General features: G+C 39.2%; 1 protein-coding gene across 2 annotated transcripts in view; it reads left to right on the top strand.

Annotated features, from left to right (window-relative positions):
* Positions 1–1,422: 1,422 nt before the first annotated feature.
* Positions 1,423–26,852, top strand: part of onecut2 (one cut homeobox 2) — a 36,628-nt gene continuing 11,198 nt past the window's right edge. Inside the window, exons 1-2 of one of the 2 annotated variants that reach the window (XM_078271884.1) lie at positions 1,423–1,600; positions 1,634–2,632. In XM_078271884.1, the coding sequence (XP_078128010.1) occupies positions 1,423–1,600; positions 1,634–2,632 (1,177 nt within the window). Of the gene's footprint in view, positions 2,633–26,852 lie in introns of both variants that reach the window. The other variant, XM_078271883.1, reaches the window with a different exon arrangement.

Raw genomic sequence — 26,852 nt, 5'->3', positions numbered from 1 at the left:
CAGACACTGTCGGCTGAATTAATATCACACGCATGTCCCGGTGATCCTTTAAATTGTCTGGACATTTTTCATCAGGCCGTTTTGCTCCCTGGTGATTTTATAGCAAAACTAGTGATTGTTGTGAATTTGAGAGCACATTTTCAATTTAGTTTCTATATTCCCTTTCCTTTTTTTGTTGTTTGTTTAATTTATAATTAAATATCAATTATTCATATAAAAATGCAGTACACAGTAAAATACAGTATAGGTAACATTGATGAATTGAACACCTTAGTTAGTTAGTACGATACATGTCTATATAAGAAAACGCTGAGAAAGCAACCTCACGATGTCCATTTACTGGAGCTTTCTTTCATATCACTTGATCTTCATAAGCAGATGTGGCCTATAAGTTGTCCAGTTCACATGGAATTGTTCAAAATGTCCATCTTGTGGTGAAGATGATGTGATATGATCAAAAGCTCCAGAACAACTAGCCTACTAAATGGACCTTGTGGTGAAATTCTTTACTAACTGTTACTAACTGTTTGGTGAAGAAAAGTCACAATAGTACTTTATAAATGATCATATAGGCTATGAATACTAAACAGTATGTCTTTTCTTTGCTAGCCCAGGTTGAAATACAGTAAGATAAAGTTAAATAAGGACAAAAATTAAATATTGGTTCCACATCCACACTTATATCTTCAATGATTTTGAATTAATGATTTAGCCTTTGCATTGTGCATTTATAATAGGCCTACTGTCATAATATTAAATAGGGAGAAATGCCACAGTACAGAGCAGAATATGACACATTGCACTCACATTTAAGTCCTTCAGACAAGTGTAACAAAACTATAGCCTAAAATAGCCTATTAGCATCGTTTCAAAACAATGCAAAAAATATTTTTCGTTCAAATCCCACCCAGAGAAGCTTCAAAGTCCACACCGCTGCATACTTTAAAGACGCCGATTGGCCAGTCGGCCCCTTGCACCAATCCCAATGTCCCTCTGATTGGTCCGCTGCACCGTCAGTCAGGCGGGAGACGCCCCTCCATCCGAGCCCGCTTCTCCCTCTCCTCCTCCCGCAGCAGGTTGGGTTGAGCGGTCTGCTAGGGGACCGTGGACAGCTCCCGTCTGAGAAGCAGAGTAACGCAGGAGGAGGAGAGGGCTGGATATGGGGGAGCCACCGCACAGGCCCGTACGATCGAGATAAAAACATTTTTTTTTTTTTTTTTTTGTGCACCTACCAGGGAAAATACACAAAGACACCGAGCTGGAGAGGCCTTAGGAGGACGGGGAAACAACCGAGGAAGTGAAGGAAAAGGGGGAATACGGCTACTGACCCATCCCGGCGCATCAGGGGAGAAGCAGCGAGAGAAAGGAGGAGAAGAAGGAGACATAATTCCGCTCGACCCGATGGACTGAGAGGACAGATGAATGAAGACTGCTTACACTAACGCCTATCGATGCCTGGCCAAGGACCTGGACGCTTATGCCATGAACACGGACATGACAATGGACGGCATTGGCAGCCTGCATGGCGGGGTTTCCGTGAGCTCCGTGGTCCCTGATGTAGAGCTGATGAGCGGCCACAGCCCGCACCACGGCCGCGGAAGCTCTTCGGGGGGACACGGGGCGGCGGCGGCAGCGGCGGCCACCCTGCGGATACACCAGGACCTGGCCGCCGCCGCCGCGTCATCCCGCTCTGCCATGGTGTCCGGCATGGCCACGATACTGGACGGCAGCGGGGAGTACCGTCCGGAGCTGTCCCTGCCGCTGCACCACGCCATGAGCGTGCCCTGCGACACGTCCTCTCCCGGGATGGGGATGAGCGGCACCTACACCACCTTAACCCCGTTGCAGCCGCTGCCCCCCATCTCCACCGTGTCGGACAAGTTTCACCATCATCACCATCACCACCACCACCAGCGGCTCTCCGGGAACGTGAGCGGGAGCTTCACCCTGATGCGGGACGAGCGGGGGCTACCGGGCATGAACAACCTCTACAGCCCGTACCACAAGGACCACATGTCCGGGATGGGTCAGAGCCTTTCCCCGGTGCTGGGTAACGGCCTGGGTTCCATACACAACACCCAGCAGGGTCTCCACAATTACGGCAACACGACGCACGGAGGCCACGATAAGATGCTGAACTTCGACGCGCACCACACCGCCTCAATGCTGGCCAGAGGGGACCACCACCAGCACCGAGGCCTCGGTGGGCCGGCGGCCGGGATGATGTCGCACCTGAACGGGATGCACCACCCGGGGCACCCGGCCGTGTCCTCGGCGGGCCACCACCCCCACCCCCACCTCCAGTCTCCATCCCACGGGCCCGTGTTGGCTTCCACCAGGGAAAGACCGCCCTCCTCCTCGGGGAATCAGGGGGTGAACAGCTCGGGGCAGCTGGAGGAAATCAACACCAAAGAGGTTGCGCAGAGGATCACGGCGGAGCTGAAGAGGTACAGCATCCCCCAGGCCATCTTCGCCCAGAGGGTGCTGTGCCGCTCCCAGGGGACCCTGTCGGATCTCCTGAGGAACCCCAAACCCTGGAGTAAACTTAAGTCGGGCAGGGAGACCTTCAGGAGGATGTGGAAGTGGCTGCAGGAGCCCGAGTTTCAGAGGATGTCGGCCCTCAGACTGGCAGGTAAGAAAACAACAAACCGCGGTGCTTATGCTGGTGTTTTGGTTTGCTCTGTGCGTCGGACAAGAAGAGGAATTTAAACCTCCTCCATTAAACAATCCCAAATGATTTCCCCACTGTCACTTTTTATCATTTGCTGGCTTTGTTTTGGTGTTTCTTCGTGGCTCCGTTCCTGCACAGCACCCAAATTTAGACATTTATTTAGAATCACTGGTGTTATGATTACCATTATTGATCAATAACAAAAAGGGATCGATAGGAAATGACAAGGTCACGGGATTTCCCTCCAACAGTCCGGCACTGTGCTGTAACCTAGATTTTGTTTTTCCTGTCCCTGCATGTTAGAGGGAAAACACTGCACTTTTACTAAATATTAGTTCATTATTTTTGCTCAAATGTATACCCAAATCCAGGCATATAAAAAAATAGAAAACAAATGGAAAGATAAAAAAGGCAGCACTTTCATTTAAAAAGAATTCTTTACAGTTGGAAATTTAGCACAGAATTTCGAGGGAAAAAAAGTCATTCATTGCATATAGACTACACCTAAGTTAACTTTAGGCTTAATTCAATCAAGGGGTGAACATGTTTATCAGTGTTATTCAGTGGCAGCATACTTTTTTTTTTACTTTATTCAGCTGGTGTTGTTACTGTGAGTAGCCTGTTACAGCTTATTGTATTCTTATGGTGTTAGCAGGGAGAGAGGTGTGAGAAAGCATTCACAGCAGGCTGAGAGGCTCGGAAGAGGATTTGTGTTTGATTGTGAGGAGCTTGAAGTGATCAGACGGCTGTGACATAAACATGAAGGTTTGTAGCATCAGTGGGTCCGGTGCCCCCTCTAGTGAGGAACCTGGTTTCTGTCCCAACAACACGCCTCTATTGTCTGCAGGAGACAGCAGCAGCAGCAGGGACCAAGCAACATAAAAAGGATCAGCATGAGAGTGGATTATATTCCGTTTTTAGGAATATTGCAACAGCTTAAATTGCTGTGGGGTTTTGTTTGCCTGTGGCAAGTTTATCGAAAGATTTTATCACATTTAATGTATTTAACAGAGGTGTTTTTAATGGCAATTTTAAATTCTGTAAGCCTATAGTTTGAATCTCCCTTTTTAGTTCATAATCCAGTTTCTGGATTACAGCAACTGCCTTTTTCTTGTTTGTTTTTTTATATATATATATATAGGCCTACGTAAACACATACAAAAATTCAAAGAAACCAAATACATTCACAGGTAATAAAAACAAAAGCCAAATTAAAATAAAACAGGAGGAGGGCAGCATGTATGTATGTAGGTGTAAAGAAAGTGAAGGACATGTTGAATTACCTTATTGCACAGGATTCAAACTGTTCATAAATTAGAGCTCTTGGAACCTATAGTGGATGTTGTCGCTTTTGACATTTTTTCAAAATAAGTTGGGTTTTAAGAAGTTAGAGAATTTTGTCAACCCATAAAGAAACAGTCGGACAGAGACAAATGGTATTTGCTCTATCTCATGAATTTCCAAACTCTAGAATCCATACTGTGTATGAGGTCAGGTTCCAAACACCGAATTACAATACATTTAAAGGTGGCCAACAGTAAGATTTGCAACAAATAGATCTTAGCCTTTCTGGAATGACGCCTAGAAGAGCTGTCTTGGGATATTTTGAAATACCATGATCTTTACAAGCATCAATATTATTTTCCAGTTTTAAAGCAGTTTGCTTCACAATCACTATTTCACTTTGCTTCACTACATTTTACTGGTCATACTGGTTCAAGACGTGCTCCAATATTTAACAAATGGCTTTCTGTGCACAACTTTTGATGCTCCTAATTTTGGGCAAGCAGGATGCCAAAATCTGTATAATACTGTATCCTGCGTTCTTTATCATAACGTCATATCATGAGTACACAATATTGTACTGTATATGCATTTTCATAATCAACTTCATTTGACTCTGGTTGTCAGTAGCTCGCAAATTGCGAATACTGTATAGACACAAAACTTTAGGTCAACACAGATAGGGACACAAACATAACTATTACGTACAGACAAGAGATTTGAAAATAAATATATGTATCGAGACAAAAATCGTATTATTATTATTGGTGAGAGAGTGTGTGGCAGTGAGAGACACGATAGAATAAATATTAAATGCAATTCTTTTTATATAAATTCTTTAATATTTGAAATTATGAAGAATGACAAAACTTTATTATATTCATTGCTGTTCAGTAAAAGACAATGAATTTTCCAATAAACTCAAGGATTTAATCCTCATTTACGGGTTGAGGAAATTCTCTGTATTTTTCTGTCTGAAAAAAAAAACCTCTTTAAAAAGTTGAAGTATGAAAAATGAAAATGACCTTAAATCCTCATTGTCATGCGGCTTTAAACAAAGCAAAACAATTTCATCCAAAGTTTACATTTAGGAGATAACTGGACAGTGTTTTACTTTATTTTCAATAAGGTCCTATCATGAAGTGTGCTTCTAGTGGTAGGCCTATCATATAAAAAAAACAACCTTTAGCATAAACCTTTTTAACTTCTTCAGTTATTTTTTTATATATATATATATTTTTTTTTCCAAGACTCCCTGGAAAGCAGTACTAATACTCAGGGGATAATCCAGGTTAAAGCAGGTACATTCAAATTAAAATACATTCCTTCAACACCGGGACACTTGTATCATACCTGCGTGTACTCTTTGAAATAAAGCACACTCGTGTCACATTTCTATAAGTTGTCATTTAACATATACATGTCAAAAAGACAACCTATAGAAATGACAAATCGAAATTATATAAGAAAAAAATTATAAAAAATGTACTGGTAATTTAATGGACACAACCTATGTGTAGTATTCTGTGCACCATAGCTTTCATAAAATATTCCTAAATTGTAATTATGCCTTAGTTCAAATGGCTATAATAATTCCATTATAATCTTATAATTACCTCATTACTCGTGGTGTCAGTCTATTTAATAAAGTATCAATCATTTAGCTGTATCAAGATAAAACATTTAGCATTACAACAACACTAGAAACAGACCAGAGATAAATAAGAAGAAAAAATATATATACAACAAATATGTGACAGAGTAGATGCAGGAGGCTCTGTTTCAAATATTTATAGTTGTATAAAGTTGGGTGATTTAGTTTATTCATAGCAAATTAATATTGGGTATTCTACTAATCATTGAATATTAAATGTTTTCCTATATGTTTATATAAGGACATTTCAAATACAACCCAAACACATATGAACTCATGGTGTCTTTGTTTGTATTCAGTATAACTATCAGTAATAATAATCCAATAAGTCTTCCCTTTATTTCATATAGTGAATATAAACTTAAGTGAATAAAACAGCGCCGTATTTTCTGCCATATATAATATTCCTACATTAAACAAAACACAAAACAAAATTTTAACTTTTTTTTTTCCTAATACCAACATAATAACATTTATCATATCTATAATATTCCTACATTATACATTTATGATCTCAATGCGTTTGTGATGTATTCATAGTGAGTTATGGAGATCGTATCATATTCTAAAGTCATATATCTGCCATGGTTTCACACATCCTGGTGTAGTTTCTGATATTTGGTGGCTGCATCATATTCCAATGTTTGCTCATAATATCTGTCTGGTATCCTTTTAAAATGTTCTGAGATTTATTGTGGTTTTATTTGTGGTGTAAATGTAACATTGTTTGAAGTGGCTGAACAGTGTTTGTTGAATAGACTCTTATAAAGAATAATCACTGCAAATAGGCAATGTTGTCTTTGAATTTTTTCCAATTAATGGAGATCCAAACATCCCAGCACGAACAGCTGATTCTCAAAACATTGATTGGAATTTTGCCTCTAATTAGCCTAGATTCGGTCAGTGGATTTGGTCCCATATTTGAAATGTGTGCACATGCTAATGTGGATGAGATTATCTGTGCAGGATTTGACTGTTATTTCATTAGGGCTTCTTAGATTTTCAGGGCTGGTATCTGACGATATATGTTAATAAGAAATACTATGAGTGACAGTTTATGGAGGGTGGAGCTGTAGGAGAGCAGGGGAGCATTCATGGGATCTGTGTTGCCCTGTGTGTGTAAAATGTCAGTGTGCAGCTACACACTGGACAGCCTCATACTCATGCTGCTGTCTGATGGAATTGCACTCATTTGCTTTCCCCTTGATAATAAAATCACTCTTTTTCAAAAGGCCCAACAATCACAAATCAAACCTGAAAACATTATTAGGTTGGGCATTGAGCCAATAGTTACAGTACCGGAGTTTTGGTTATAATACCAAAATGATAGGCTACTTTGTTGATTCCTTACAATAATAAATACACAAACACCCTTTTTTATTTTAAAAGTTAGAGAAATAGAAAGCTTTCTGATATTAGTCACCAGTTAAAGAGTCAAGAGTCCGTTTTTTGAGTAAAGCCAGGTGCTACAACTTAGAGGCTAACTATGTTTAGCCTGGATCATCACACAGATTGGAAATGGGGGAAACTAGCTTGCTAGTCGAAGGAGGAAAAACTCTGTTTATAAAAATACCTGTGTGCCTTACTTAACTTAAACTGAACCTCCAACAATTCCAACAACTCTAACAACTTTACTCTGCCTGCTTTTCATAATATTTCTTTCTTTGAAGTTGAAATGCAAAAATAAGACATTGTGGTTTGGTAAGTAGCTTGCTAGCTGGAAAGCTACAGAAGCATCTGATGAAACGGTGCCAAACTTTTTTCCATGGCTAATAGCAGGGTGAAGTCAGAGGCTGGCCTTTGTAGAGCTTTAAATTCAGGAAGTTTTTTTTCTCCTGCTTTTAGCAACAACAGATAGGAACAAACCATGTTTAGCCTAGCTAAACAAATTGATTTGAAAAACCTAGCTGATTACAGGAAGGATTGGTGACTAGCTTGTTAGCTAACAAGAAACAACATGTAAATCAGACAGTTTTGGAGTTCTTGGAGGGTTTGTTTTTCTCTTTAGATGGAGCTAGGCAAGCAGTTTCCCATGCTTCCAGTCGTGCTAAGCTATAGGCTTAATATGCACTGGACCTCTGAATCATGTAAATCAGACACCTTTGAAATTGTTGTTGGGATTCATGATGCCTCCATGTTAAAGATATTTTTAGGTAAGCACAGAAATATGAATCGTTTTCTTTCTTCCAGCTTGACTCCGGAACTGTAATTGGGAGCCTGTGGTTTCACAGAGAATGGGTCAATACTGTTCAGGTTTTTTACGTCAGAAACATGCTAACACATCTAGTTGTGTGAAGGTACTCCTTGCAGTATGATTCTACTCATTTTATTTGCTTTATTTTTGCCAGGCATCACATTTTGCTCGTTTCATCCCTCTCTCTTCTTTCCACGGTGACTTTAAAATGACTGTATGAACAGAGGGAGCCTCAATTCCTAGATCAACAACGCTACAAGCAACCAATAGAGCTGAGGTCAAATGTCAAAGCTGCAACACTCAGACAATGGATGGAGCAAATATCGCCCTGACCCTGAGACTAGCAGAGAGGAGAGAGTGGAGCAGCATGCAGGGGGAAGAAAGAAATGAAAGAGCTGGGAGACAGGATTATTTTTGGGTTTTCTTTTGCTGTTACATTATCCACATTCATGTTGTGTACATTCACAACATTGAAACAACAGGTTCTCTTTTTCAGTTAACTTCTTCTTTACTCGTCTCTCTCAAAATCTGTCTTCTTCTCTAAATGACTCTTTTGATGTAGTCAAAGAGCTGAAATGATTAGTTGATTATTGGATTTGTCGAAATTAAATATCGCCTATTTTTTCTTAAGTCATTTTTGCTTTAAAAATGAAAAACATTCTCTCTTGATCTTAAGAAGATTTTGCTGTTTTCCGTTGTATTATAGAATTGTATTGAATGTTTTGGGGTTGTTAGGCTATTGGTTAGACAAAACAAGACATTTGAAAACGTCAGATTGAGCTTTAGGTAACAGTGATTGTCAATTTGAGCTATTTTTAATCACTTTATTGACCAAGCGATTAATCAATAATCAAATAATCAGTAGCAGCAGGCCGACTCCTTCCCCCTTCCTCACTCTCTCTCTCTCATTTATCTTTGCAGTGTTCCAGGTCAGAGTAATTATGTAAATGTGTTAAGTTCTATTTATATAAAGTAGCACTTTTAAAAACAAAAATTGCAGAGTGCTTTGTATGGAGAATATTTTTGGTCATAATTAAAATGAAAAGTCCAAAGACAAAATTAAAAGAGATTGAATTAAAAAGATAATTCTTTTACTGCACTACTAGTAATAATCAGGCCATAATTTTTACTTAAAAAAAGGAAATTGATAAGTTAAAAGTTAAGTCAAAATGTTAAATGATAAATGTGAAAATGTAAAGTGACAATGAAAAAAGTTAAAGAAAAACAAAAAAAGTAAAACTATTTTTTTTTTTTAGCATTTGCACTTTACTATTTGGCAGACTTTTGAATTGAATTATGACCCAAAATATCCTCCATAGTTCCATGATAAAAGTATTTCGCCTCACAGAGGCTGCGGTATTTTCAACTACTGCAGACAGGAGTATAAGGAAGTACAGTAATCTATGGCATTAAGCAGAGATGGAAAGAGTACTAGAATAGTGTACTCATGTAAAAGTACTTATGCAAAAGGCTACTTAAATAAAATAAAAAAATAGGTCAGTTAAAATGTGCTCTTGCATTAAATGTCATGCATTATACACAGGTGGAACAACACCAGCAACGAGACCCCTTATTACCATATACAGTAAATTCCATTTCTATAGAAGGCTCCTTGTAGCCTGCATACAACTGACGTAATAAATAACTTAGAATTAACCAGAAAAAAGAACTTACTCAGACAATTAAATAAAAATGACACTTTAACTATTACATATGGGTGTCATGTTTGGGTGATTTCTGCCCGCCAAAGACTCGCTACACTATTGAACGCTCCCTTTTACATTACATTTTACAGCCCAAACTGGCTGTTTGTCAGGTACAGAGGTACCTGTTTTGGTGTCCACATACCATGCCATGTAGTCTAAGTACCGTATTGTCAAAGCAGGTTTTACAAGGGTTACAAAGTGTAGGAATTCAGAATTTTGAAGAAAAAGACAACAAATGGTATGCAAATTACTAGACAGTATACTATGATAAAAGAAATACTAATCTGTCTAAATGTCTCTCTGGAGCCTTTCCTCCGTGCCTCCTTCTCCTCTCCTTCTTCATTTTAAATCTATTTCTTTCTCTCGCCATCTCTCTCCTCCCTTGGACCTCTCTCTTTCTCTCTTTTGGGGGGAGGTATTATGTGATCGTCAGGGGAATTGAACACAAGAGCAGAGGCAGCAGCGGCCCAATGAATTATTGATGGGAATCTCGGCGTGACCTGCCTCGGTCTGCTCACTTCACTTCTTCTTCACCTCGCAGCCGGGTTAACCAGGCAAAATGGAGGGAGGGAAGGAGAGAGAGAGAGAGAGAGAGAGAGAGAGAGAGAGAGAGAGCGAGAGGAGGAGGAGGAGTCCATTGTTTGGTTGGAGGATGCTGCCTAACTGTGACTCCAAGTGAATTATGGATGAAAAGACAACAATCAGTGTTAGAATAGAATAGCTCATATAAAAGCTGGAGTCATGGAATAGGAGCCATGGTAAGCACAAATGAAAAAACACAGGGGAAGTACTCTAAAAGTTGACGTGGCTAATTCAGTATAATGTACATTTCCACAGCACTACAGTAATTCCATCAGTACACCAATAGAGTCATGTAGTACTACTTTTTTAACACCATACTGTCATTTATATTCATTCAAAACACTTCGACTTATCCGTTTTTTCCATTGCTGTTAAATTGCTGTCAATGAAAATCAACATTCACTACAGATGTTTCACATTAAAAGCCTACCAGAGAGGGATTATGCACTTTGAGTTGCTGGAAGGCTTTTCTTCGTAATGAAGGAACAATTTTAACAGCTCTTGGACAACAGTGGCGCTCTATGGCACAGATAAAAAAGATATATCAGACTTTGGATACACACACAATACTCATTAGCAATCACTTCATTGCTGGTTATTTACATGGGGTTTGTTGACTTGAATGAAAACCAGGGAATATCACCAGACTTATGCTATAATGTCTTTTATGATACAGAACAGACTGAGAATAGTCCACTTAGAGTTAAATTGTGCTGAAAATCTGAATGACTGAACCTAAATATTTTCCATTTTACGCATCCTGCTGCAAGCAGACACAGTGCATTATTTATGAGCCGGACCCTGCTTTATGACACAGATTACCAGCAGTTACTGTGTGTGTGTGTGTGTGTGTGTGTGTGTGTGTGTGTGTGTGTGTGTGTGTGTGTGTGTGTGCGTGTGCGTGTGCGTGTGCGTGTGTTTGGCCTTACAGTTTCAGACCTGGAATACATTTTATGTCTGTTTTCAGGGTTTCTGTTCTGACCTCCATATTCACAGGCTGATATTGATCTGTAATAATGGATTTCAGGCTGCTGAGAGGAGACTTTTTGATGTTTGTTTGTTTGTCAGCGTGAGATTTGACAGACATTGTTATCTCTGTCCTATCCTGTCGATTGCAGTTTTGGAGTTGGGAAACTGAGACGTGACAAAGTCTGTTTACAGGTGCTGGGGAATACTACTGCATATGTGAAAAAAGTTGCATAAAAACGTTTGTGGCTCCAGAGAGAGCTGCAAAAAGTCTGATGAATTGCCTAAAGTGATGTCACTTGAGTCAGCGTCGGTTGGGGCTGCAGATTACATGTTTATGAATAAAAAAACATCTGATGGTGTTAAATTAGAAGTGAGCTTACCAATGTTTACGACCAGATGGTTTCTCTGAATATAAATGCAGATACATTTTTTAAAAAGATAATAAAAAGCTAAATCATGGTCAGACAATAGCCATTGGGTTCAGAGATTGCATTTTTGGCCAAGGTGCTCTGCTTCTTTTGCTCTCCACACAGACAGTTTACCCGCATACAACCAAAGCCTGCTCAAACATGATTGGTCAATGCTATTTGGACTATAAATGCACTACAAATGGAAAAGTCCTGTCCGTTTGCCTACAGATTAATTCATGTGCAGATATTCGGTGTAAATGGAAAGGCCTGAGATCAGATGTTATTATCTAGATACCGTTTGCAGATATAAATTGCAGGTTACCAGGAGGAGACAAGGGTCTGAAGTGGCGCCTGCAACGCATTGCAAGTTTTTGCCTCTACATGTATGTCATTTACTGTATGTAGACTATAGAGACGCTGACTGCATCATATTCCTTCAGCAAAGGCACCAAGCTCTTTATCAAATCGGTAAACTCCAAACATCAGCCTTGTGCATTCAGACTCTTTACAACCTTCACTGTAGCTCCCAATAACAAAATCAGAGGAATAGCGTAGTGATTTTTGGTTAAGTCTGTCCACACCAATTATGGTGCGCCGGCGGTGCTGGAGAGGTATAAGTGTTGCTGGGGCCAACTGAGTGGCTCGGGTTCAGAGGAGAAAATGGTCCTGTCGCTGCTTTATTACGCCGGTCAAATCAAACGTGACACCTGGACTCTGAGCTCATCGAAGCAGAGCGCACAGAGAATACACACCACACAATCAGTAAGAGCCACACACACACACACACACACACACACACACACACACACACACACACAAACACACACTTCCAGGGGAGGACAGGAACGCAACTCTGAATCATGCTTAAAGAACCATATATATCATTTTTTTTCACATAATTTTTCTGATGCATTTTAAATGAAGTGCATTAGTGGTATCTCAACAGTGGTATTGTTAAAAACCCATCTTTCTTAAAGACTACATTTCCCATCAGTCCTGTTGTTAATAATATAATAGTGTTTAAGTAATGTTCGCTAAAAACTACAGTGCATCCAAGACTGCTGACAAAATGCAATGCTTTTAACACTACACTACGACACTACAGCCGTTTTCACATATAAACTCCGACAAATCAGGTCCCGACATTGTCCAAAGTTGCCCTTTCTCACATGTAGCACATACCAGGAGATTGTCCGTCTCAGATGCGTTCTTACACTGGGAAACGCGTGCAGGACACAGGACATGACACAGATTATTCTGCGTTATGGCGTTGGTTCGTAATTTGGTCATAAATAACTGAGTCTCTTGCCGTTTTTTGATTTTGTCTGACGATTTTGGCGTTGGCCATTACCGACAGAAGTTCCCGAATCTCGTTGTCTCTTCAGTTAAACATTTTGGTTAACGTCTTTGTGTAAATCACCCTCCTTCTTTACCCTCGGATGTTTGTTGTCCTCCGTTTTTGTGCTGGCTGACAGAAACGTCATCATTAGTTGTGAATTCTCTCACTTTGGGCTCAATCAGAGATCACACAGACTTAGGGAGCTGATTTGGACATTTAGGTTCTTACTAATCTTGCCACAGCGCTGCGGAGAAGGATCTGGCGAGTCCACACAGCAACCCGGGATGGGAAAAAAACATACTTTAGTTTATTGGCATTTCTTTAAACCAATCACAACCGTCTTGGGCGGTGCTAAGTGCCGAGCGTAGCCACGGTGCCGCTGCAAAATAGCCTCAGGAAGGAACTTGTTTTGGTGGAACATGAATGTTCAAAGGTTGTTTTAGTCGTGCAACAGAAAACTCAGATTGGACAGATAGTCTAGCTAGCTGTCTGGATTTACCCTGCAGAGATCTGAGGAGCAGTTAACCATAGTCCTCAGAACACAAAGAAAGAGGAAGTTAACAGGACATCCGAAAACAGACATCCAAAAAGAGTGACATCCGGCGGAATTTGGCAGAACGAGAGCAATCCCAGATGTGGAACATCGTGGATATAGACTAGGTTCTCACATACGGCTCTACTGGGAAATGTCTAAATAATTTCAGGTTTGCAGTGCTTGTGTGAAAGGGGCTTGTCTATTAAAATAAGAAGACACATTCAAATTAGTAACTAGCTGCATTGGTTGACTAACGGGTTCCACACAGCGAAATTTCGCTTCGCTCTCATTGAGGTTGAATGGAGACGAAAAATCGCCCTGATTGGGCGAGATGAGAGCGAATCATCGAGGCAAGTGAAACAAAGGTGACGAAAGTTTAACTTTATTCAAATGAGGACCACTCGAGAACCAATTAGGTCCGCGTGTTTGTGTTTGGAGGCGGGAGTTAAAAAAAAAAGTCTGACCAAGATGGTGGAGGTTATCAGAGCTGTATCATGAAAATTTGTATGTGATTAAAATGTTTCTACACGAAGACTGGTACTTGTATTATGAATTGTGATTTATATTACACACGAACTTAGTCAGCTAGCCGACAGGCTAATCGCTAGCATGTTCGGACATTGAATTTCATTGTAAGCCTAGCCAGGCAGCTAGGCTTCTTTTGCATTTGTTTGATTACATGTTTTGTTGGCGAACATTGACGCTTGTATCAACACAGATTTCACAAGCTACTATAGCAACGATAGCTTGCTAGCAAACTACCTGCTAGCTACCTAGCTTCAACCCTCTCTGCTAGCTGCCTAGCAGCCGGTGTTCTTTTTCGCGACCACGCCCCAGAAGCAATATTTCCCTGGCTGAAATTTGCTTGGTGTTTCGCTGTGTGGAACCCTACCGTAATGGTTGGTTTTGGATGATTGGTAGCCCTTTCTCATATCTGCAACCAACCAATTGTTGTTGCTTCTTATGTTTGAATATTATTATTATTATTTGAATTATTTAACACAAAACACAATTGAATGAATTCACAACGATCCACTATGTATTTGTTCATGGTGTCAGCGTCTCAGGGCCAATTAATACGATACGATACAACTTTATTGTCAGTTTAAACTGAAATTAATTTTGCGTTCCCGAGCAGCTCTGCTCAAAAATAGAAAAATAAAAAAGTACACACAGAGTTAGACAACAATTACACACATAGTACAAAGATAAAAACACATCAACAGCCATGACAAAGAAACATGTTTCATGATATCCTCAGATCCAGATCATTATTGGCAGCACACTGATTTTGGTTTAGCAACAGGATAGACTGATGTATTTTGTGAGAGTTCGCAGCCGAGCAGTGCACTTGAAGAATACCTTCAATTCATAGTTCAATATTGGAAACTTGGGGCAATTTTAGTGTGCCCTTAACTAGAATGGAGGTGGACAAGAAAGTCTGGATATAAGGCCTTGTTTAGGTTGTGCTGAGTTTAGAAGGAACGTGTAGAGCAGAGGCTGATTATTTGTTTACAATATGTCTCAAATATTACGTGGGATTAATGTATTGACGTTTATGTTGACTTGGCACCTAGGTCGTTTTTGGCAGCTGCTGCTGTGGTCCTGCTCAACGCCCTGCTATGCCCTGCACTGCTACAACTATTACTACTAGTCATAGTTCTGTTATCTTTATTGTTACTAAAAGTGCCACGGTGCATCATGCCAACTGGTATAATTGTTATGAATTATATTTCTGCATATCTGTATCTCTGTCTCTGTGTCCCAACCGGCAGAAGCAGATGGCCAAGGGCCTGGTTCTATCTGAGGTTTCAGCATGTTTAAGGGAAGTTTTTCCTTGCCACTGTGCTTGCTTGTGGGAAATTGTTAGGTCTTTGTAAATTATATAGAGTGTTCTAGACCTATTCTATCTGTAAAGCTGCCTATACATGATAGGCGGCAAAATCGCTCTCCGGCCGTTCCATCGATTTCCTACGGGGAGAGCAGCGGAATTGCCGCTGTGCGCTGCCCTCAAAGTTCAAATTATTTAAACGTTGACCTAGTCACTTTGACCTTTCAAGGCGCAACCAATTCCAGAACGTTCCTGCGCTTTGCCTCTTTGCTCTGCGCCCTATCATGTATAGGCAGCTTTAAGTGTCCTGAGATAACTCCTGTTGTGATTTGACACTATTAATAAAATTAATACAATTGCATTGTATATGAGGTACATAGAGCACCTTCAAACGGGCTGAGCCAACTGAATGTCACTTCGTAATCCCGTTCAGTTGTTGTTTGTTGGTTTTCTCTGGTTTTCATGTCTTCTTCCTTTTGAATTCTCTTTCTCTTACTCTTTCTATCTTTGCTCTCTTGTTTCTTTCCTTACGTTGTCGCTCCCTCCCTCAGGTTCATTAGTATTGGTGTCGTAGCGCTGCTGAAATAACTCTGTCCGGAGGCGTAATGAACGACGACAGGCGGGACAGAGCTGTCAGGCAGCACACAGGGTTTATGGTGAAGCTGCGCTTTGACCTTGTGTCTGGAAAAAAGCTTGTATTTACCTCTGGGGATGACGAACAAACAAATACATCCATAAATAACTACATTTGAATTCTATTTTAATGATTATAATTATATTATAATAGTCAACTATTCATTTATATTAATGGAAAACAATAATAGTCTATGGAGATGGAAAAAAATATATGAATGTAATATTCTATATATTAATAATAATAACAGTTGTTAGTATGAATAACAACCATCACCAGTAAATCAATAAGATTTAATATAATGTCACAAAATATTATATATATATAAAGAAATTAATAAAGACATGATTTCATTTAAAGAATGGTAATATCCTATGAAGATGAAAATAAATAAATTAATAATAAAAGGAAGTTGGGTCTTTGTAAATTATAGAGCGTGGTCTAGACCTACTCTATCTGTGACATAACTGTTGTTATGATTTGATACTATAAATAAAATTGAATTGAAATTGAATTGAATAGAAACATATTTTTAACTCTTACTAATGTCTAACATCTATTTATAATTGTTATTATTACTATTAGTAGTATTGCTATCATTGTTGTTTTTGCAACAATATACAATATAATATAATATCAATTTTATTTATAGTGTCAAGTCGTATAATATCTCAGGACACTTTACAGATAGAGTAGAGACCCAACAATTCCCCCCAAGACCAATATTATATATTATGACAACAATTATATACTTTGATCTAGTCTGTGTTATTTTCTGTTTGCTCCTTCAGCTGACAGTTCTCTGTATGTAAATGTGCTAAGGTGTATCTATAACCAATCAATACTCTGATGGTCAGATACTGAAAGCGAACACAAACAAGGAAGTAGACGCACATTGTGTTTGTTGTCCTTCCTGTCTCTGCTCACGTTGTTGTTTTCTGTAATTTTGGTCTTTCTCACTCAGTCTGGGAGTCAGTGTGTGTGTGTGTGTGTGTGTGTGTGTGTGTGTGTGTGTGTGTGTGTGTGTGTGTGTGTGTGTGTGAAACAGCAGTTTTGGGCTCCACCGTGCGTGTGTGTGTGTGTGTGTGTGTGTGTGTGTGTGTGTGTGTGGATGATGTGGATCGATGGCTGTAATCCCGAGCAGATTAAAAGAGCATTAATACTGGCAACGATAACGTAAACGCTGCGGACCCAGATCTCCATTGATCTGCAGGAACTTGATCCAGACCAGTTCCTGGAAGAGACGAAGGGGGGAGGGTGGGCGGGGGGGTAAGACAGAGAGAGAGAGACATTATACAACAGGGAGAAAGAGAGAGACAAGCAGTATCTGAATGGCTCATGATGATGATAATAATAGCATATACACTGTAATGTGAAATGTTACATGCAAATGAATAACTCAGAAATTGAAAGTTATCAGTATGATCTGTAAGGAGGTTGATGTCGGACAATTTTGCAAAATCCTGAATTTCTCTCTACAAATATCTGCACATGGCAACCACGCTGCGGTTGAGGTTAGATTGTGATTACAGGTTTTTTAAAAGCGAACATTAATTTCACTATTCTCAAGTAAAAGTCATTTTTTTGTGTTGTGAAATTGGTAAAGATGTTCATTTGCTTGTGTTTTGTCGCTTTGCACCTGTACGTTGAGCTTTTAGGGCCACCGTACCAATGAGGTTATTGATGTGCAAGGCTGTATGACACATTGTTGCAAAGCATCGGCCTCTCTGCAAGCCTTGTGATATGTTGACTGGAGTTTATTAAAGAGACAAATTTGTAACATCATCTACTCTCTCATAACCATTTGCAGACCATGCTGCGTCTCTAGCAGAGCAATGATTTATAAAAGGTGGATGGTGCAATATAGCTAATACAATAGCGTCCTCTGTTTTGGACTCTCCAGCATGAATCCACGTGTTAAAGTGTAACTTAATGGAAAAGATTTGTGCTTATTTATTTCATTTCTGCGCATCTCTGCTGATTGTGGTAATTCCATTGTAATTAATTGACTTCCTTGCAACATGTTGCCTTTTTAAATTCTGTTGGGAGCAGGTTTTTCCACAGAACGTGTTGAAAGTGGCAAGATTTTGGATTTACATGTGGAAAGCTTTGTAATTATGTTTTACCTCACTCATATGAAAGTTGGATTTATTTGTTGACACCTGGATGTTTTTTTCTTTTCTTCTTGGGATGATCTTTGGGTTTCTTTATCTCACCTACACACATTGTATTTCTTTTGTTGACCTTTTGTCTTATCATTTGTACTGTTTGTGCTGACTGAGTCCAAACCAAAGCATGACCTAGAACACAAAGCACTTTTTGATGGTCAAATTGTTCTTATTTCTCTCTCTTGCTCACCTGGTGCAGATTTGGTGGTAAAAGCATTAAAAGCAGCCAGTGCGATGTGTATCAGACAGATGGGTTTGAAGGGAATCCTCCTCTATTTGATTGTGCCACATAACTGGATTCATTAAGCTCAATCTGTCTGTTATTGGATTATGTTTCATATTGGATGGATGGCATCCAATTGTAGATATTACGGCCTTTAATGGAGACAGGTTTAGTTGAACAGAGCAGGCAGAAACATGTCGGAAAAAAGAAAGAAAATAAAGAGAAAATAAAGATAGGAATGAATAATAACAGCAGATAGAACAGAAAAAGTAAAACCAAATAATAAACTATAAACATAAAAGAAATAAAACAATAAAACTGGATAGGAAGAATTGGCAAAAAAAAAAAAGAAGACTATAGGGCCAAAAGTATATGGACACTCAATCTTTTATCTCTGAGCTGCTTTTTATCTCTCAGAGCAGGAAACCGGATCATCTCGTATCGCTTGCCGCTGATCGCTTGGAGACAAACACAGCGGTGAGCGGTTTGCCAGGATGTCCGTATATATCACTGCCCAACCTCTCTTTTGATCAATCACCGATTACAATACAATCTATTGATCAGAGAATATTATCTTTTTGCCTGTGTTTGTTCTCTGTTGGAGATGTGTGCTGCGAGTCCGAGCTGCAATGGCCCTCAGGCTGCCAAAAACATTACTGATAAGAAAAGGTACTGAGAGGCCGGTTAACTCATCATCTATTAGTCAGTGTCAGTGTGTGTGTGTGTGTGTGTGTGTTTGATGTCCAAACAGAGCTTTCCTCTGACTTATCCTCACTGTCAACATTTAGCAGGTTAAAGTTTAGTGAATGTTTTCCCTGAAGAAGAGAAATTCACTTTCAACACCAAACTTTTATTGTACTTTCATTTTTTTTAACCTTATTGAAATTTTCGTTGTTGCTGCGTTTCACTTTTATTTCTATTTGGGACAACCACATTGGAGTTTTGGCACTATAGTTCCCAAAAATGCTTTGTTTGATGAAAACAGGAAGTATAATTTTGCCATGGAGTCAGAGGCTGGTTCTGAAATGACTGCCTATTTGCTACACTGTTTTTTTTACATTACACATTTTTACCCTGCATTTTTACCATTGTATTTAAACCTGCAATAACTGATATGTTGTCTGCATGAAGGCAGCAGAAATGAGCTATGGACACAACACTAACATGTCATCACTTTATGAGTTGAACCTATTAGCAAACACTTGCACATAGCCTACACATTCCAGGAGAGATGGAGCAACATTAGCATTTCTTTGGAGACGTGTTTGTGTCAACCTGATAAATGTAATTCTAATATTCACTGTTTTTGCTCTGTTTTTGGTCTCTACCAACTACTGAGGGAAATATCTGGCTCTTTAGCTGCTAAATGCTCCACTATGTCTCTAACTATGTCTGTCTGCTGTTTGGTGCTGAGCAGGAAGTGTACAGTGGGTTTTTAGAGATTGTTTGCTGAAAACTGCTGTAGCCAAAAACAATGCTGATGAGAGCGGTGAGAGTGAACTAACACCGTATAGTTGCAGGCCAGAAAACCAAAACAATAAGCTGAAAGACGCAAAAAGCTCCATAGAGCTGAGGGGAGCTGCAGAGTTGGGTGCTAACATTTCTGTGGGGTTGTAACTATGAGCAACCCCCTTTACGTACAAGAAATCATGCGATCCATTGTTAATCTAACAAGAAAATTATTGTAGGAGCTTTAAGTGTCCCAGTTCAAGGTGTAAATGTACTGTATATTGCCCTGAACATTTCCCACAATAGCTTGGAAAAATGGCTTGGACACTAGAGCTATGATTGGGCCCAAATAATCAGGGCAGACCCTACATGAACCCGCATAGTTTCTGTCCAATAAAAGTTATAATCAAAGTATTCATATTGTTGGGCATTCCCTCTCAAAATAATAAAAACAACAGAGAGGATTTCTAGTCTCTCCCTGTTTAGTCAGCCAGTCAACTTGAGCTCATGTTAGCTTTGTAGAGATCGTAGGCTTTCCCAAACTGATTAAATACCACACATATAAACACAAAACTGCTTTGCTAGCTCTATCGTGTTGTAACTAAGATATACATTTTTTTAACGGATAGATTTAGCTTCTATACGTCAACCATCTTTAAGCAACAGAGACATTTCCTGGTCCCTGTTTAGTCAGCCAGTTAATGAAGCTAATGTTAGCTTTGTAGAGATTGTGGGATTTCCCAAACTGAATATATACCGCAAATATAAAAATGAAACTACTTTGCTAGCTCAATCTTGTTATAACTAAGATATCTGCTGAAAAAAATATTTTTCTTATCAACAGATTTAGCTCCTGTACGTTTGCGAACTTCACATATTTTTAACATAGCGCTGCGTCACCAGTACAGCTGATGTTAGCCAAACATTTCCAATAACAGTTATCTCCAGAGCGTTGTAAAAATTGAGTTGTCAACTAGGTCTGAGCAATATATCGTTAGGTCTGGGCAATATATCGAAATTGATATGTGAGGCTAGACGCCGTCTTATATTTTGCGTATCGTGATATCGCAATATGACAAAGTCTTGTCTTTCCTGAATTTAAAGACTACATTACAGTATAAAGTGATGTAATTTTCTAAACGTAACCACTGACTGTTCTATCTGTTCTATTTTTCCCTTTACCCACTTATTCATTATATCCACATTATTAATGATAATTTATCTAATATCTCATTGCGTAAATATTTCGTGAAAGCACCAAGAGCAAATATTACAATATCGCTGCCATATCGATATATTTGATCAAATATATTGTGATATTTGATTTGCTCCATATCACCCAACTCTACGTTCAACCCAATAAATCACTTTATATAAATTTGTTGGACAGTTTCTGTGTGTTCCTCTGTGGTTCCTAATTTACTTTCATGAATACAAATGTTTCAAAAACAGTTTTTGATTACACTACGTAATGTTGACATGGAAATAACAGAGTAATATTTTAAGTGATGGAAGCATGGTGTGCTCAAATGGCTCTGGGTGTGCTGTCATGCTGATTTGAGCACGTTCTAAATGTCTAGTTGACCAATCAGATTGCCTAGTTGGATCTACTCTAGTACTCTAAGTAATATACTTTTTGCAAGAAATCCCGCAATGCAATGCTGCAATGTGTTGCATCTGTGTTTATACTGTGTTTATACTGTATGTGGAGTTTCACATATGCTTATTTGTAAGGAGATACTTCTGAGGTGTCACAGGATCATTAAAGGGATGAGAAAGAAAATATTTTTTGTTACACAAAATGTACCTTGATTTTCTTTTGGCAGTTTTCTTTTAGTATTTTGGATAGTGTTACATCTTTGGGCCTCTCAAATCCTTAAGATGAAAGGAAAGGAAGGGAAAATCTTTTTTGGTCGGACTGCTGACAACTCACGTCCACAATAAATTGAATTTTAGAGGCCACAAGCCAAAAAGGTCAGGCGCCACAGTTCCGAGAGCTTGATCAAGGTATTCTCCCAGTCCAGTTCATACATGAATGCAACAGACATCATCAAATTGGAGAGAAAGATCAAATAATGTGTCAAACTGTTGACAATGGTGTCGATTAACAAATAAGAGCGTCACAACTCGGTGAAGCTCTTTTTGTTTAGCAACCTTACAAATTGCTTAATAGCAGATTAAAGATTATAAGAGAGCTGAATGAGATAAAATGAAAAACGAGAGAAATCACAGCGAGGGAGAGAGAGAGAGGGGGGGGTGGGTGACATCAAACCCCTCTGAGGCCATTTTCTCATCAGCTCAATGACATCACTGAGCCACCAGAAGCTCTGATTGGTCACCCCGTTTCTTCTGGTAAACAACTGAAGATACATTACAGTGTGCGTGTGCGTGTGCGTGTGCGTGTGTGCGTGTGTACGTGTGTGTGTGTGTGTGTGTGTGTGTGTGTGTGTGTGTGTGTAAGCGGTCAGAGAGACCTTTGTCCAGTGATGTCACCACAGACTGTGTGGACATACAGATTAAACACTGATAAACCATCTCTCAGGACACACACACACACACACACACACACTAAAATGTTCTCTCTATCTCTCTCTCTTTGTTCCTCGATACAATCAGTCATAAAAACAGATATTTGAGCCAAATGCTAACTTTCGTATGTTACGTAACGTATGTAACATGCTCACAATGACAAAACTAACATGCTGATGCTTAGCAAGTAGAATGTTTTCACCATCTTACTATAGTATGTTACGTACTACAGTACTATAGAACATAAAGTAAATCTAAGGCTAATGGGAATGTCATTAGTTCCGCAGGTATTTGGTTATAAGTTTGTCATTAGGGAAACATGAATGACTTTCATAGAAATCCATCCAATACTTTTTGAGACATTATACTAAAACCAAAAATGGTTTAGGTTTAACTTTGGACAGGAATTTAACACCATTTTGTAACATTGTGGAGGCTAAACAATGAATTGGTTAATTTAACAAACAAAAACTAATCAATATGAAGCTAAACATCAGTGCTGCCTTATTGCTCAGCTGATAGAGAAACATTCCAATACTGTTTTGTTGAATGATAAATATTCTAGAAGATTTTATTCATGCTTTCAGTTATGAGTGTGAGAGAGAAACAGAGACAGAGAGAGTGTCTTTAGTCTGTTGCTTCATTTCCGGTTATCGTCTCAACATGGAAAGAGGGAAAGCATCTTGGTGCATTAAGCACAACCAACCACACACACACACACACACACACACACACACACATACAATGTTATGTATCTCTATAGACATCTGTTTGTGTGAGTTTAAGTGCCGAGATATGACGCAGATGCATCAAGTGTGTTTGTCAGGCTCCCGTGCTGAGCTTAGCATCTCTTGAAGTCTGCAGACTGTAATATACTGCAATATTCCTACTACTAGGAAGAGTATTGCTTTTTACAACCATGTTTTCATAGTTTGGGCCATCATTTCTCTCAGTTACTCACATGGAGTATGGAGTGAGAGTCACTCACATGTACAATAAAAATGTGGATACAGTGTTCGAGGTGAAGCCTTGTTCATTCCCATAAGAGTTGCTCAGCGGCGCATTACGCCCAAAAAGTTCAACTTTCGCGTATAAAATTACCCGGGTGATCAGCACTGCTTTCACACTATGGTGCCCATAGAGCAGGCACACTAAAGACCTCAGCCAGCCAAGCTGACTACTTCTTTGCCTGCTTAAATAATTTAATTGTGCGGCTCTTCTAGACTTTCCAAATTTTATCGGACCGAATAAATCAAATTTTGATAGTGAAACGAATCATTTAGCAGGGGTTGTGACGCTCCAAAAAAATTATTCACTGATTTACGGAAGTCTCTTTTGCCATGTACTGTAAGTCACGTGATGGATACGGAAGTTGTAATTCCACTGTTTGGCCGCTATGTTAAATTGGCTTCAAAGCCTGGTGCACTTCTGGGGGTCTAGTCACTCACTCTTGGTTAATGGCATTTCTTTAAACCAATCACAATCGTCTTGGGCGGCGCTAAGCTCCGCACGGAGCCACTGTAAAATAGCCTCGGGAAGAAACCTGTTTTGGTAGAACGTGTAAGTTCAAAAGTTGATTTAGTCGTGCGACAGAAAACTCAGATTGGACAGATAGTCTAGCTAGCTGTCTGGATTTACCCTGCAGAGATCTGAGGAGCAGTTAACCATAGTCACACATCCGGCGGAATTTCCTAAATGGCTGATATGAATTATAAATTATATTTACATGACTGAGACCTCTCTGCTTATTGTCCCACACAACAATTTATTGGTCAGAAGAAGGACATCCCATTAAGGAAGTAATGATACCATTTCTTGGGACATTTAAAGAATGTAACACTGCATACATAGCATCCATTATGAAACCAATTTAATTTACCGTAAAACTCCAATAATTCACCCATTAATGATGTTGTAATTATTATTGGATTATATGCATGATTTAAAATCATGAGTAAAACCCGAACACCCTTAAAACTGACCAAATAACATGAAAAAGACCCCTAATGTATACCATAAGAGAGCCTCAAGTTTTTTATTTAATGAAGTTGAAAATTCAGGGAATGGTCTATAAGGTTTAAAACCTTCTTAACTGTGCAGATAATCTACTTAAACCCATTTTAATATATGCTAATCCATTAGATTAATTGAATTTGCAATGGAATTGCAAAATCAAGAGGTAAATGTATGTTATATAGTAAATTTTAGGGGTGCATGATTCAGAAAATGTCACGAACGATTCTCGATTAAAAAAACGATTCACAGTATGTAAATGTTGTTATTTTTGCCATGTGATTGTGATGTGATAGACATACAATAAAAAAATTTTTTTTTAAATGAATCGATTATTGGAATTCTATGAATTGATTTTGAATCGGTAGAGCTTGAATCGCGATTCGAATGTGAATCGATTTTTTTGCGCCCCCCTATCAAATATGAAGTGTTTCTTTACAAAACTTAAAGTAAATACATGCAGAAAACACATTCAAATCTATGTTGGATCCATTACTGTACCCAAAATATGGGGTAAGCCTATTAATATGTAGATTAAATTCTACTTAATTTGTTATGTAGTTAAGGGATTTTGAAGTTTTGGGAGGTTTTGGCTTTTTACTTAATTTAATGAATTAAAGGTGGTCTCTAAATTTTATTTTTCTGTAATGTAAATTATTTAAATTGAACTTCTGGGGAGATGCTTTACACCAACGGAACATCACTGATCATGCCGTGAAAATGATAGATTACTGTTCAAAAGGAACTGAGGCAGTAGGCAGAATTAAATGACAGTTAACAGTCGCGATTATTTGGGGGCGACGTCACGGGTGCCATCGCAACGACATCAGACACATTAACAATGTAACCATGCCACAGCTGATGAAGGATTTCATCAAAACATCGCTCAGCTCTGTCGTCTCATGACGGAGTGTCGAAGCATCTAAACGTGGCGCCACACACGAGCAGTGAAGTGTATGGTGAAGGGCGACTTTACTACTTACCCTGCACTTATATGCCCTCTGTGTAATGGATACCAAGGCTTAAGTGGTAATGGTGCAACAACAACAAAAAGATACAGAGAGAGAAGGAGGAGGAGCAGAGACATGGAGAGAGGAAAGAGAGAGAGAGAGACAGAAAGGTAGGAGGGGCAGGAAGATGAGGGAGACAGAGGCAAGAAGACAGGAAGGGAGAAAAGAGAAGCGAGAAGAAAGAGTTAGGGAAGAAGACAGGAAAGGAAAGACAATGAAGAGAGTTAAAGAGAGATAGTGGAGACAAAAGAGAGACCATGAAAGAGACACGAGTGCAAAAAATGCAAAACAGATGACAGACGAGCTGAAAAAAGAAAGGGATGATAGAGGACAAAGACGAAGGAAGACGGCTAGGGAAAAGAGAGTGATGGAGAAAAAAGTGATGAAACAGAAAAGGAAAGGCAAAACAGCGATAAAACACTAAATGACACAAAGAAAGTCAGAGACACAGAGAGAGACATAAGAGACTGTAGATAAAGAGCGATAGAGCTCTCCAGCTGATGGCTGCCCTCTGTGCTATAAATCCTTTATTCTTACAGAATGAAGCCGGTCTGTCTGAGTCTGTAGAGTCCTGACAGACATCTATGGTTTATATTCAGCTATATTGATCCCCAAACTCTATGCTCTCTCTCTCTTTTCTTTCAAGTCTCAAGATCCCTCTTTTACCTCTATTTATGAGTGCATATTTAGCTAAGCATTTTAGCGTCTAATATTTAGCGTTTATATTGCAATGACGAAACCAGTGTCCACAATGAAGCATATTGGACATACACGGTCCAGCCATACACTAGGTTTTGACCGAGTCTTGTTTTAATGCTGATGTTACTGCTGCTTGTTGATGGTTTGGGACACTCACAGTTAATCTCTCGCTACCTGCCCTTTCTCACTGGAATTCTCAGTGTGGCGCATGGCGGAAACAACGGGTGTTTTAATTCAGGCCAACAATGTACATTGTGTCACTTTTTTTGTACGTACCTCCTCCCTTGTTGTTATATATTGCAATGTGGGAAATTGTGTCCATCAGCAACAGGAAACATGCATGCACTGTGGAGCCTGAGGCCGTCATGGTAAAGCTGCTAGGCTGTGATCTATCTTTGTGGTGAGGATCTCTAATGACTCTGCTGAGCTCCTCTCTCTCTCTCTCTCTCTCTCTCTCTCTCTCTCTGTAAAATGAAACCAAAGCTTGTTGGCTCACTCACTTCCTGTTTTTAAACTTTTATTTATAATAAACAAAATGTTTGACATAAAAGTGAATAATTAAAGGAATCTTAAGTAAATAACATATAACTCTAAATCGAGGACCCTCTGTGTGTATGTGTGTATGTTAAATATCTCGAGAACCGTTTACCGATCTACTACCAATGAACTTAGGGTTTACAATTTAGAGCAGTTTGGACAGCGTTGGATATTGGATATTAATGAACTGTAAATAAAACTAAACAACAGCACAATAAAGGTTGAGGAGAAAAAAAAACACTGTCATGACGCTGACTCTTCCGTGTCTACCCTTCACAATAAAAGCCCAGCTTAAATTCACTCAGAGCATTTCATTAAAAGGAAACCAGAATTTTTTTTTGCCAACACTAGATATCAAACAAAAGCCATACACTATATTGTAGCAAGTTGTAAATTCACCACTTCTAAGAAGACG

This window comes from Sander vitreus, chromosome 16 (assembly GCF_031162955.1).
Source record: "Sander vitreus isolate 19-12246 chromosome 16, sanVit1, whole genome shotgun sequence".
Lineage (NCBI taxonomy): Eukaryota > Metazoa > Chordata > Actinopteri > Perciformes > Percidae > Sander > Sander vitreus.
This window is presented reverse-complemented; position numbering and strand designations above follow the sequence as displayed.